We start from the raw sequence: 13,915 nt of genomic DNA, 5'->3' as shown, positions 1-13,915 counted from the left end.
CCGCAGAGGACAGGGAAAGCAGCCTGTCCCCGAGGGCGGACTCCACCTGTCAGGGAGGGCGGCTGGCCTGCGCCATTCCTCCTGCTGAGAGCTGCGTGGACAGAAACGACTGCCCTTCACGGCGCGGGACACTGAAGTCAGAGCTGCCCTCTTGGAAAAGAATTTCCACCATTTCCATGATCTAATTGTAATTTATTTCTGCTTCTTTGCGGGCCTCAGGGATAGGAAGTCCGTGGTGCTGGGTGATGGCCTTCGCAGGCGTCCATGACACTGGAGGGTCATGGCAATGATTTCCCAGCAGCGGTGGCACCTCGGCCACCAAGGGACAAGCAGCTCATGGCTGTCATGGCAAAGTTCAGCTGGTGAATGAACATGCCCCAGGGCTCCGGGAGGAGGGCTGCAGGGGAAGAAGCAGCAGTAAGGGGAGGACCCTGTCTATGGGTCCCCTATAGGTCCCCACAGCTTCAGTGGTGACTTGGGGAAGATTCCTTGTGCGTTCCCAGCTGAGGAGTATGTTTTCAAAAAACAGTGACTAAGAAGGCAAAGCGAGGGTCGAACACCTTCCTAAGCTTCCCTGTCCCTGTCTCTGAAACTGCAAGCCGTGGACCACACCTTTGAAGGACAGGACTTTGGAACAATGGCCCAGCCATGGACAGGTGACCCCTCTCCAGCCTCTGCCTCCGAGGACCTCAACACACCCCCCTCAGCCTGTCCACCTCAGACCGTGGCTCCTGACCTTCCACCAGCCCCAGGAGCCTGTCTCCAAGGCACTCCTCCTTCTGTTTCTAGAACCATGATTTTCTCCCACCCTTAATGTGCACCTGTGTTTTGTTGGTGACCTTATTCTGCCGTGTGTATGCTCACGTGGTTGGGCTCTTCACCTCTGCCTATGTCCCTGTAGTCCCCAAGCAGAGCAGGGCACTATCGGAGCTATGGAGTTTTATAGCCACCAGCGACTGGAAACCCGGGGTTTACAGAGACGTGGGAACAGCTGCCTCAGGCTGAGTGCACGAGTGTGAGGCAGACTGCTTCTCCACAAAATCACAGACAGTTTTTGTTTTGGAAGCTCTAGCCTTATTTTCCCTTCTGTACCAAATAAATCTGTTGTGTCTCTTTGTTTTCCCATAGAAAGACCAAATGTGATGTTTTCATTTACAGGAGCCCCACCAAGACAGGGCAGCGGGCCCTGCTCTCTGCCGGCCCCAGAAGTGGCGCTTACCAGAAAGATGGCTCAACGCGGGGTCAGGCGGCCTGGCCCAGGGCTGCCCCTAACTGACCATGAGCGCTACAACAAGGCGCACCCCAGGGGGCTCTGTGGCTCCTGAACTGCTCCTTGGACACACTGGACTTTGATCCTTCAGGTTTCTGAGCTGAGTCTGGCTTTGTGGGCGCTGGGTGTGGTTTGGGGGGAGGGGATGCACAGAGCCCTTCAGACCCTGAAAGGGGCCACTGTGACCCCTCAAATGTAAAAGTTAGCTGCAGGTCTAACTTTTACATTTGAGGGAGGTCTCTTCAGGGCTGCTGATCTACTCTGAAATCCCTTTCTCTCTGGGCCACCAACGGGGACGTAAGACCACGAGGAACATCACTATAGCCTCGAGCTCTAGGAAGGAAACCGTGGAATTGGGACAGGGACGGGGAAAGGACTTCTGTGGGCGAGACAACGGTGAGTGACGGCGTGGTCGGCAAACTCCTGCCGGGGACTGGGTCCAGCCCCTTCTGCTTTTGTGACTGGAGCTTTGTTGGCACCCAGCCAGGCTGGCCTGTGGCACACTGTGGGTGGCTGCTTCGTGTTTCAGTGGCAGGGCTGAGCAGGAGGCAGACCTAGGGCTTGCAAAGCCATTTACCGCTTCGCCCTGGGCAGCGCACACGCTCTGAGCCCCGGGGGAGCCACCACCTTATCAGAGGCTGTCTCCCTGGGCACTGCCTCTCCTTCTTACTACAGAGGACAGCCCCGCCATACTCACGAAGGATGACCAGCCCCCGTCCTCTTCATGGTTTTCTGTGGGAGGAGACAACACCGTCATCAGCACCAAAGAAGCCATCTTGAGGGAAAGTCAAAGTGGCTCCCCCACAGGTGGTCCCTCCCCAGGCCTGCGTCCTTCCCTCTGTACCAGTTTAGATGCCATTAGCCTCACTGGCTCCTGTGGAAATCTGATCCCTGCAGTGGAATTGAGAGGGGGTGGGGCCTGGAAGAGGTCCTCAGTCCTGGGGGCTCCGCCCTCTCACTGGATTGAGGTCTTTGTGCAGAGATTGGTTAGGTCTCTTGAGACAGGACCAGGTCTCACAGATGTGATTTGAGTCTCACGGGACTGGATTAGTCACCGCAAAAGCAAGTTGCTATAGAGCAAGATTACCCATGGTGTTTCGGTCACTTCCACATGTGCCACCTCCTCACTTTCTCAAGGGTCCCACTGGGTGAGGACATCTGCCATGAAGGCCTCTCCAGAAGCTGAGCAAATGCCAGCACTGTGCTCTTGGCCCTCTAGGACCATGAACAAAATGAACCTTTTTTTCCTTTATAAACCTCATAGCCTCAAGTTTTTTGTTATTGTAACAGAAAACAGACTACAATAGCAACTTACTATCACCCTGGAATTCTATGTTGGAGCTCACTCTACCAGAAAGTAACAATGACTCTCAAACTTTCATGTACATAGAAGTCATCTCAGACTGTTTTAAAATATGCAGACCTCTGGGACCCTATCCCTAGGGCTTCCTGTTCAGCAGGACTAGGTGGGACCCAGGAATCTGCCTTTCAACACTACATGCAATTTAACAGTGGAAAACTGCTTTAAATCTACAGAAGCAGGGGACCTGGCTCAGGGCAGGTGCTCAGGCAAAGGCTGGGTGTTTCCAACAGCCCCACAGAGCTCCCAGAATCCCTCATTGTCTCTGCCAAGGAGCCCAGTGGCCTTAATCCAGGCATCCTGCAGAATGCCATCTTTCCTGCACTCTGAGACCCAAGCTTTCTCTAGGTAAAAACTGACGGGCAGGCAAATGAGTAGGGTCACCTCCCCAGCACCCGAGAAGCCCTGGGAATCAGAGGACAGAAGACTTGAGGAATCTATCACCCCTAAAGCAATGGCCTCTCAGCCCTAACACCCTTACCTGTCTCTTCTGGAAACCGCTGGACTTGGGGTCTGCAAGGCAAAGAGCATGGCATTAAGGGTCCTGCAACTTGAGGAGTGCCCCTCCCTCAGTGCCCCCCTGCCCACGAGCCCCCAGCGGACAGCATGCCTCACTGCCCAGGAGGATGTCCTGCTGGCAATCAGGGCTCTGCTGCCTCCCAATTCTGGAAACCACCAAAGCCACATTGGTGGAACCACTGGGAGTTTGTGACTGCCTGCCATCTTGGGGGGACATCCCCCTGATGTCCTAGATTCCAAGACAGGGCAGGGCAGGAAGAGGGGACCCCTCCTCTCCTCGGGCACCATCTTCAAAACCCCCAGGACTTAAAGGATCCCTGCAGGTCAAACAGTGGAACAAAACTAGTTCTGTGGCTTCCTTTGAGGGTTCAACTTGGGTTCAAAAATTCTTGGGTTGGTTAGATCCACCCCGAGCCCCACCTGAGTGCCCTACTCACCGGCGTGTGAAGATGCTCCTTCTCTCTTCGTTCTTGTTGATTTCTTGACTTAACTTGCTGAGAATCCTACAAATTAAAAAGAAACAACATCATCTCCTGGCCTCAAGGTTTCCGCTGAGCCCAGAAGTGATCTGGACTCTCCGACTTTGGAGCCCCTGGGCCGACTTTGACCAGCCTTCTTTTTGAGGGTCCCCAGCCAGACTCACACCTTCAACTCCAAGGGGGTCTCCTCACCTCCTCCCAGAACTTGTCACCTGACCTGGGCATCAGAGCTTGCACTGCTGGTCCCTTCTGCCCCTGGGCTGACCTGCGTCTGGATGAGCCTTCAATCTAGCTCTGAGCCCGTCCTTGGGACTTGTCAGCTCAAACCTGGTCCCCTCCTCTGAGATGCTGCTGCCTTGGGATCTGGATACTACAGGGGCAGAGTTTATGGTGCTGTTATTCCTGAGGATGACGTCCCTTGACTCTTGGTCAAACATCCTTGTGCTGTTTTGTTGTCTTGCTCCCAGCATTCATCAGACCATCTCCTGGCCCTCGGGCATCAGCTGCCCGTTGCATATTTTTTATCACAAACTCTGCTCTTCCCTGTCCCCTTTGGCGGTGCTAGGGCTACGCATGCTGGGCAAGTGCTCTACATCCCCGCCCCTCACTGAAATCTCTCACGGGGTGTTCTGCATCCTGTCGTCTACCATGCTCCCCTCCCTGCCTCTCCTCAGTGACTTGGGTTCTCATGGAGACTTGGAGAAGCCATCTCCTTGAGGGCACAGAGAGAGGCTTCCTGAGTCGCCCATCCCGAGGCCAACCTTGGCCAAGACTCCTCAAGAAACCCTGTGTTCAGGGGCTTGCGTGTTGGAACTGGCAAGTCCCCGGGCCCCAGAGAGTGCCTTTGCCACCAGGACCACACCGCGAGTGCACCCCAGCAGCGGGCGTCCATGCCAGCTCTTGCTCCTTTGCTCCCCAGAGACTCGGCGCAACTGTGAGGGGCCGCGGAGATGGTCAGGTCCAACTTCATTCTACAGAAGAGGCAACAGAGGCCCCAACAACAAGAGGGACACGGGGGCTGGGGGCATAGCTCAGTGGTCCAATGGTTGCCTAACACGAATGAGGCCCTGGGTTCCATCCCCAGGACTGAAAAGGAGAAGGAGAGTAATGTGGGTGCCCACCAGTCTCCCAGTCTCCCCAGTTCACACAGCACCCTCCAAGCCAGCCTCTCTGGTGTCCAAGCCAGCGTCCTTTGGATGCCCCCGTCCTTGGGTTACTTCTCTGTGTGGGAAGCTCCCTGGGAGTAGACACTGTTGAGCTCTGCCATCTATGACAGTGACCTGCTATCTACGTTCCTTCACCTAATGACCATCTCCAGGTGACAAGTTTGGTCTAAGACACACTTGCTGAGTTAGCAAGTGCAGTCCTCAGCCCTTGAGATCCACTGCTCCCTCCATCCCTCCACAGACTCCCACCCCCTCCTCTCCACTCCCCAGGGAACTGCGGCTACCCAGGACAGTGGCCAGGCAGGTGAATTTGATAACATACCAGGAGCTTAAGAGGACAAAGAAGGAGGACAATGTTTAAGCCTCCACAACCACATCATTGCTGGAACTCAGACTTCAGCAACCCCCCGCTCCAGGGGTGGGGGTGCTTTAAAGCAGGGCCCAGGGCTCCCTAGGCGCCTCCGGATCATGCCATCAGAATGTTTGTGACATGATTATTTGTGGCTCTTTTAAATGGTTGCTTAATGAGGAGGTGGGCATGCTGAAGGTCCCCCACTGTGGTCAGGGAGCCTTTCTCTCGTCCTGCACCGTGGCCAGGTCAGGTGCTGGCTACAGCAGCCACTCCCATTCAATGCCGAGTCACTCAACAATATGCACTAAGGACCTCGGGGCCAGGGGGCCAGGGAGTCTGCTGGGTGCTCAAGGTGCACCAGTGAGAAGAGCAGACCCAGGAGCTCATGGCTTGAAGGGCAAGGCAGGTGATAAATGGTGAATAAGGAGGTGACTTCAGAATAAGGAAATGCCATTATATACACGCAGTGGTGGGGGGCTGGGCGGGGGCGTGCACGTGCAGGGCTGGGCTGGGTTGCAGTTTAAAACACTCCTGCCTCAACAAGGAAGGAGGTGACACTTCAGCGAGGCCTTGGGAGGCAGGCTGAGCCGCACCTCAACACCCCCGTCCCACAGCACTCAGGCCAGCTCACAAAGCTGTTTCAGATCTCCACGAGGCCTTGCGCTCTCTGCGGTATGGCTTCTTACCGTATCACCAACAGCCAGACTGCGGCTGTTCCAGCTCTAACAGGGTAAGGAAGGAAATGCCAAACCACAGAACCCACGGAGCGGCACAGAGCTGAGGGGGCAGCGTGAGCCCCGAAGTCCAGCCTGTAGCAAAACATGGCCTTCCAGGACCCTCTTGTTTTGACGGGCTTCAGGGAGCCCCGCTGAGCCAGAGGGACCCCTGTTGGCCCAGCCAGGTGGCTGGGTGGCCATGCTGCATGCAGGGATATGCATGCAGGGCTGGGAGGTGGCTGTTCCCTGTGCACAAACCTGCAAAGTTATGTGTCACCCCAGTGACAGTGAGTGGCCGGAGGTGACTCATTCTCCCTCTTGTCAGCAAACACCAGGTCTCACTCTGGACCAGGAAAAGAGGCAGAGGGGAGAGGCAGCCTTAGACAGTAAGTAGTTCTCTCTGCCTCCCCTTGTGTGGGGGCTGTGCTGGCCCCAGGGAAAGGGCTCCACCACCCACAGGAAGTCAGGCCTCTGCAGGAAGGCAGCATCCTATGATGATCCAGGTTCCCGCCCAGTTGCATCCCTAAGTAGCTACATGATGGAGCCATATGTCATCTTCACAGTCTGAGGTCTCTCCTGATGACGCATAGGCATGGAACCTGCAGGCACAGAGACTTTGACTGTGATATGTCCTTCTCCAAGGCTGGACCCTGCTTGTGACTTAGATGAGGCATTTACCTTTCCTAAATCCCGGATTCTTTATAAGCATAATAAGGGGTTGGGTCTCATTGGGGAATCCCTGGCAGGCCTGATCATCAGGATTACCTAGGTGCACCTGCTGCAAACCCAGATCACAGGGCCCACCTGAGGTCTGAGTGATCAGACTCTGCAAAGAGAGGTCTGGGGCTCAGTCACATCAGCCAGTGCCCAGGTGGCCCTTATGACCAGAAAAACTCCTGTTATCCTTGACACTGAGGATTCTTTTAAAATAAAAAGGAGAACCAAGAGAGTTGGAGACCACCTCACTACTAGTTAATACCTAATATCCCCCGTCAAGGACTGGAGACCCTGAATCACCCAGGGAATGAGGGGAGGTGAAGTCAAATCAATAGCTACTTCTTGTTAAGTAGGGCATAGGCCTGAGTAATCACAGTAAAATGCAGGCAAGGTCACAAGTGTTCTTTAAATTACTTTAGGGTCGTCTTTAAACAACTTCCAAAGTAGATGAGAAAGCAAAGGGTGATAGTTAATTTTGTAGAAAATAAACAGAAGCAAGGGAGCTAGTTGGAAATTATGTCACGAGAAAAGGATAAATGGGACTTAACTTGAGAGGGTCCATTGATGTTGATGTAAAGCTAGGAATCGGGGCTATCAGTGTCTCCAATTATCTGGGAAGAAGAGCCCTTTAGTAGCACAGGCACACTGAGGTAACTTCTGACCAGCTGTTGACCCATGTCCACACTAACATGGGATTGACTCGTAGATGAAGCCCCCCAAACAGGATGGCCACTGTGACAGTTCTGGGGAGGACCAACTAAGGTCAAAAACTCCTCCACCCATATGGAGGAGGAGTTGCACACCTGATTGTCAAAGAATACAGAGGTAGTCCCCAACCCTCCTGGTGACATCAGACAGTAACAGATTTGGAGACAGTGTTGTCTGCTTTGTCCTTTGATGCTCAGAGCGCCCCCCCCCCCCCTTGGGTGCTCTCTGCTAGAGCCTCCCTTTGCTTTATTTCCTTTCTGCCTAAAATAAAGGCAGGCAGGCAGGAGACAAGGGCACACAGTTAGAGCAGGCAGTTTCTCACAAAAACTCTACTGTTGCAGCCCGGATGGTCACACAGGCAGCTGAGTCCTCACCATAGCTCGCATAGCCAGGTCTCTGGACCACCTTCTTCCTTTCCCGCCATCCTGGGAGGTTTGCTCCCTTGACTCCAGCTTCAGACTGTGTGCCGATCCCTCCCAGGACAGCATGTCCCCAGGCCCCCGGGAGGGCAGGCACCTGCACAGTGGGCTCCGATGCCCCCCAGGACCCCTGGCCTCAGCCCCTCCTCAACACGCAGCCTGCTCTCTGCTCACATCTCATCCCTCCCTCAAGGAACAACGTGTTCTGCCGACAAAGATCAGCCTCCGAGAGCCAGAGCCAGACCTTCCAAACCTTCCTTGTCCATGAGGAGCCAGAGAGGAGCCAAGATGGCTCTCTGCAGGCTGGTAGGGGCTCTAGCGGCCATCTGTGACAGAGGAGAGCGTGGGTGTGGGTGGGAAAGAGTCATCGGGGGTGCAATGTGGTCTTCTCACTACTCGCCCTCCTCCTTGACCACAGTTCCCCCGTGGGTTTCACTTGTGCCGCACGACCCTTCCACCCACACGCGACTAGGAGCAGTCCATTTTCACCAAAGAGGAAGGTAGGCATGCAGAGAGGTGCCTGTCACAGGCCACATGGCCTCGTCAATGTGGCGCTGAGCCCAGAAGTCAAGTTCACTGACCTTGCCTCAGAGGAGAAGGGGTGGCAGTTGGGAGTAGGCGCCCTTCATGAAGGAGACGAGGTACCTGGGAGGGATCAGTCAATAGATGGAAGGGCCCAGTGCAGGGAAGGAACATGTTGGAAACAGACCTTGTAATTGCTTCAGTTTTGCTGAGGGCTGGTTATAGCTTTCAAAGACCTAAGAATGCTCTTTGTACCTCTGAGTCCCTTCCTCTCAACCATCCTCTCCCCGCTGCCTGTGTTCTCCATCTCAGGAATAGAATGAGGTACTGTGCAGAAGAGACTGGAGGCCATATCTGCTATAAACAGATCTTTCTGTTACTTCTCTGATGGAATCTTAAGTTTCCCAGCCTAATTCTGCTACTGGTGATGGGACCCTGAGAATGCTACAAGACAGTATTATCTAATAGCTATCTACTACCTACACCACCCACCCCAGCATGCCCGGCTCCTTATTTTTTAAGGTATGCTGGGATTTTAATATAAAACTCAAACATCTTCTCCTTCAATGAATTCCAAATAGACATCAGCAGATCCTAACATGTGTCCTGCCAACCTCCCCGACCATTCTCAGACATGCCACGAGGTTGAACCTGGGCTCTCTCAAAGGAACCCTCACTGTTTTCTTTAAAAACCTTCCATTACTACAATATTGGGGTGTCTTGGGATCCACAGTGTCCTGAGAGAGGAACGACATTTGTAAGAGTGAGAGAAAGTCTTCCTCAGGAATCTATCTAAATCTGATTTTTTAAAAATTTTTTTAAATCACTGAGGGAAGAAAATAGAGATATTCTGAGGAGCATAATCCTGTTTTGGGTGCTGTACATAAAAACATGATTTCTTTTCCATGGCTTCTTAGAGTGACAATCAAGACAAACCAACCTCTATACAAGGGAACAAAATAAATTAGAATATCTACATGTGTTAAGGACAGTGCTAGGCAATTTAGGTTCCTTTGATATGTACCACTCCCTGAATGAGTTCTTTGCCCTTCTGCAGACAAGGAAACTGAGGCTCAGACTGTAGAAGCAACTACCCAAGGTCCCACCACTGGTAGGAGGCAAAGTCAGCTCACGCCCTTTTTATTCTTTAATCCTCTCTCTCTAGCAAAATAGAGTAATTGGCAAAAATTTGAAGTGATGCTAATCAAGATTTTTAAAAAAGGAACAATTACTCGCTCTCATTTTCTGATCAGTCCTTTGAGGTAGGTTTTATTATTATCCCCACTTAATAGAGGAGAAAACTGAGCCTCAGAGAGCTGAGATAATTAGTCCACACTCCGTAGCTCATGGATGGCAGAATTAGGTTTCAAGAATCTGGCCTCTGAGTGTGCACTCACCTCATTAAGCTCTCCTATCTGCCTGTTTATACCTAAAATAGCACTTAAAACTAGCCACCCGTACACCCATGTAACCATTCTCGCTTTTTTTATTATCTGGGAAACTGAGGTGGCCTAGGGACATGTCCTGGTCAAGCAGCTCATTAGAAGGAGAGCTGGAACCAGTGCTGGCCACACTGGAACTCCTGCTGCTACCTGTCAGCAGCTAGACCACCCCCTGACACTCCCCATGGTCTTCATGTTACCCTTCATATTCCCTGGAGACCTCATGGCTCATCTGGGGTCTACATTCAGTCACAGTGGAGGGTGTTGTACCATAGGCCATGCTGGGTTTCATTTTTCACATGGCTAGAGCAGTCCCCAACCCTGCCTACCTGCAACACAAGAGCTATGACTGTCCCTTCCACATCCTTGAGCAGCCACTTCTCACCCCCCTTATCCCTGTAGCTCAACGACATCAGTTGAGCTTAGCCTCAGCATGAAAGGACATCTTACAACCTGAAACATCATTATTCATCTCTGTTCTACAGCTCTTATTAAGTCTCCCCACCCCAAATCTTCACAGCTCCAGCCCCAGGGCTACCCTGTTCATAGAATCATGCCCAACATCTCCTAACTAGGTCCCAAGTGCCCATCTGAGACCTCCTCTAAGTCTTCTTTATGCTCCGCTGGATATGGATAGATCCAAGACCCAGGTCGACCCTGGTATCACCCCTGGTGCACTAGCTCCACTAACACTCTTAGGACATTCATGAATTGTGACCCACACATGGCTACCCATCAGTCTAGACTTTGTTTTCCACACCCCTGTGTAGAAGCCCAGCCTCCCTGGTCCACTAGTTATTCCACCAAATACATGGGTGGCCTGTGCTTTTGCAATATGCCCCCACCCACCCAGACACACTCCTAGAGTAGCCTGCAATCCATTCTTCACCTGACCACCATGGCATATTTAAAGACCTAACTTGAAGTTCCTCCTCCCAGAAGTGTTCCCTGAATACCATGGGGGAAATTACCCCTGCCTTCCTGTTCCCCTTGGACTGGTTCATGCAAATGCCACAGCCCTGCTGGAGTTGAAGTATAATTACTTTGATTGTGTAGCTGAGCCTCCCATTAGAATGGGAGTGTCCTGCAGATGGGGATTTTTAACACATGGAATACAGTTCTATAATCCAGTTCTCTCTGTTACCTCTGTAGCCTGAGCGTTTAACAAAGGCTCAACTCATTGAGGGTAACCAGTTCCCTAAATTAATGAAGTATGAATTTTGTATAGGGATTGGAAGATGGGAATTCAAATAGCCTTAAGGGTCAAGTATATATGTAGTCCCACACAATTACCATTTTTGGAGCTCTTCATTCTCTTGATTTTATAATTCTAGATTAACATTTGGTGTCATTTCCTGCTTAAAGGACTTTCTTCCATGTTTGTTGTGGTGTGAGTCAGCACTGGAGACAAATTCTTTCAGATTTTGCATGTCTGAAAAAGTCTTTATTTCCCCTTCACATTTGAAATATAGTTTTGCTGGGTATCAAACTCTAGATTGACAGTATTTTTCTCTCAGTACTTTAAAATGTTGCTTCATTGTCTTCTCACTTGCCTTATTTCTCACTTGAAATTGGCTGTAATCCTTGTTTTTGTTCCTCTATATACAATGTGACCTTTTTTTCTCTACTTATAAGATTTTCCCTACATAATTGATTTCTAATCAATTGTTTTAAGCAATTTGGTTGTAATATACCTTGTGTTAGTTTCCTTTCTGCTACTTGGGTTTAGGGTGGGTTGAAACTCTTAGATATGCTGGTTTTTAAAATTTTATCCAACTTGAAAAAAGTTTAGCTAGTATTTCATCAAATTATTTCTGTCACCCACTCTCCACATGCACTGTTTACTATCCTTTAGAACCTTTAGTTATACACCTATTAGGCTATTCCAAGTGTCCCCAAAGTCCTATAATACTCTTTTGATCATTTCATAATAATTATTTTCTTTTTTTGTTCTGTTTTGAGTAGTTTTTATTTCTGTGTTTCCAGATTTACCATTTTTTTCCCTGTGTTGTCTAACCTACTATTATTCCCCAACAGTTTATTTCTTATCTCAGAAATAATAGTTTTCACCTATAAAATTTCTTTTTAGGTCTTTTTGTATTTCTCATGCCTCAAATTAACTTTTTTTTTTAACTCATGGGATACAGTTCTATTGTTCTTGCATGCCCAAGCTAATGTCTGTGTCAGTTATAGGTCACTTTTGATATGTTGGTCTTCTACTCATTCTGGGTCTTATTTTTCTGTTTATTTGCATGGAAATGGGTACGTTTACTGTCCAATTAGATGTCTAACACTGTGAAATTTTATTTCATGAGGTAATGAATATTTTTGCATTCCTACACATATTTTTTAAGTTTTATTTGAGAATGTAGTTGGAAATAATTTGATCTTTTGAGTCTTTCTTTGAAGATTTGCTAACCAGAACCAGAAACATCTTTAGATTAGGGATAATCATTTCTCATTACTGAGGCAAGGTCCTTTTACACACTCTACTTAGTGACTGTGAATCTGGACTTTTTCCAGCCAGATGGGTAGAAATAGGCACCACTTCTAGATCTGTGACCACTTGACTACTGTGACCTCCACTCTGGGGGCAGGGTTTGGTTTAGTTTAGTTTTGTTTTGTTTTTTGCTTGGTAAAAGTAGTCTTCTCACTTGTATAAACTGATTAGCCCTCTACTGAGGAGGGACCTCTGAAACTCTCCAGAACTTTCTCTATCCAGTTTTCTCCCCTCTGGCATCTGCCTGAGGTACTCTAGACTGCTGGACTCTCCGCTCCACCTCCAAGCTGTCCACAGAGGCTGCCTGAGTTCCCTGCTCCCTGCACGGTGGCCTGGAGACTCTCAAAGCAGTGGACAATCACAGGGCTCCTCACCTTAGCTTCCTGTCTGTCATTGTATGGAGTCCAGTGTCTTGAAAATTGATACTTAATATGTCCTGACTGGTTGTTTCTGGTGGTAAAGTAAATCTTATTCCTAGTATTTCATCTTGGTCAGAGAAACAAAGTCTCCATGCATAAGATAAAAAAAAAATGGTGCACCTTAGGATAATCACTTAGGAAGTGGTGAGGACCATGGCCAATTGGGGAGCACAAATGAGACGGAGCTAAATGAGACGATGGACATCAGACCCAGCTGACTGTTGCCACAATAATAGAAAATGGAGCTTGGATCAGCACATCTTCCATTTATTTCTAAAGAAACTGGATTTGTGAGACTTTTCTTGATTTTAAGACACAGCATGGACCAAACCTGTTATTATATCTATGGCTGGATCTGCCCCACCAGCCACCAGTTTGACCCCTGGGTGTTAAGGTCTTTCCTTTAAAGAAAAACTGTGGTTGGTCTCTAGAGCATTCCCTCTCTGCACTCATGGACATGTTCTATAGCTTTACTCTCCATTCTGCAGCAGCCCTCCCTTTATTCATAGGGCATATGTTCTAAGCCCCCCCAGGAGATCCTGAACCCATGGATAATACGAGACCCTCCATGTGCTGTGCGTTTCCTATACATACACACCTCTGTTGATATTTAGTTTAGAAACTAGACACAATAGGAGATTAACAATACTAATAATAACAAATAGAACAATTATTATAATAATGTACCATTTTAAAAGTTTGGGGAATCAATCTCTCTCTCTCCCTCTCCCTCTCCCTTTCTCCTATATTTTCAAGCACTACAGACCACTACAACTATTCCCCAACAGTTTATTCCTTATCTCAGAAATAATAGTTTTCACCTATAAAATTTCTCTTTAGGTCTTTTTGTATTTCTCATGCCTCAAATTAACTTTTTTTTTTAACTCATGGGATACAGTTCTATTGTTCTTGCATGCCCAAGCTAATGTCTGTGTCAGTTATAGGTCACTTTTGATATGTTGGTCTTCTACTCATTCTGGGTCTGGAAATGTGGGAAGCAAAACTGCAAATAACTGCCAATGAGGAGGAACTACTATGGGAGTCACCACATACCTGTATGGAAGTACGGCTAGTGCTCTGCAGAACCAGATTTTACATTTATTTTACACTTAAATCCACATGTGGCTAGAGAAAATTCTTTGAAAGATTGAACAATCTTTAACAATACTTGTCCCTCGAGACAGACAGCTCCAAAAGCAAATCCTCACTCCTCTTTTCCTTCATCCCTCCCATCAAGGGAAACCTAATCGTCCTAGATGTATTTTTCTTGAGCTACTCCGACATTCCTACCTACTCTAATATCTTTCTTCCTTCTCCTTCAGGATA

General features: G+C 49.3%; 1 protein-coding gene across 1 annotated transcript in view; it reads right to left on the bottom strand.

The window, feature by feature from the left end:
• The window catches only part of Lcp2 (lymphocyte cytosolic protein 2), a 43,031-nt gene that overhangs the window by 20,490 nt on the left and 8,626 nt on the right, over nucleotides 1–13,915 (bottom strand). Inside the window, exons 4-6 of the mRNA XM_027938686.3 lie at nucleotides 3,587–3,652; nucleotides 3,112–3,143; nucleotides 1,968–2,002 (exon numbers count right to left, since the gene is read on the bottom strand). Coding sequence (XP_027794487.2) covers nucleotides 1,968–2,002; nucleotides 3,112–3,143; nucleotides 3,587–3,652 — 133 coding nt within the window. The remainder of the gene's footprint in view (nucleotides 1–1,967; nucleotides 2,003–3,111; nucleotides 3,144–3,586; nucleotides 3,653–13,915) is intronic.

This window comes from Marmota flaviventris, chromosome 5, assembly GCF_047511675.1.
Source record: "Marmota flaviventris isolate mMarFla1 chromosome 5, mMarFla1.hap1, whole genome shotgun sequence".
Classification (NCBI taxonomy): Eukaryota; Metazoa; Chordata; class Mammalia; order Rodentia; family Sciuridae; genus Marmota; species Marmota flaviventris.
This window is presented reverse-complemented; position numbering and strand designations above follow the sequence as displayed.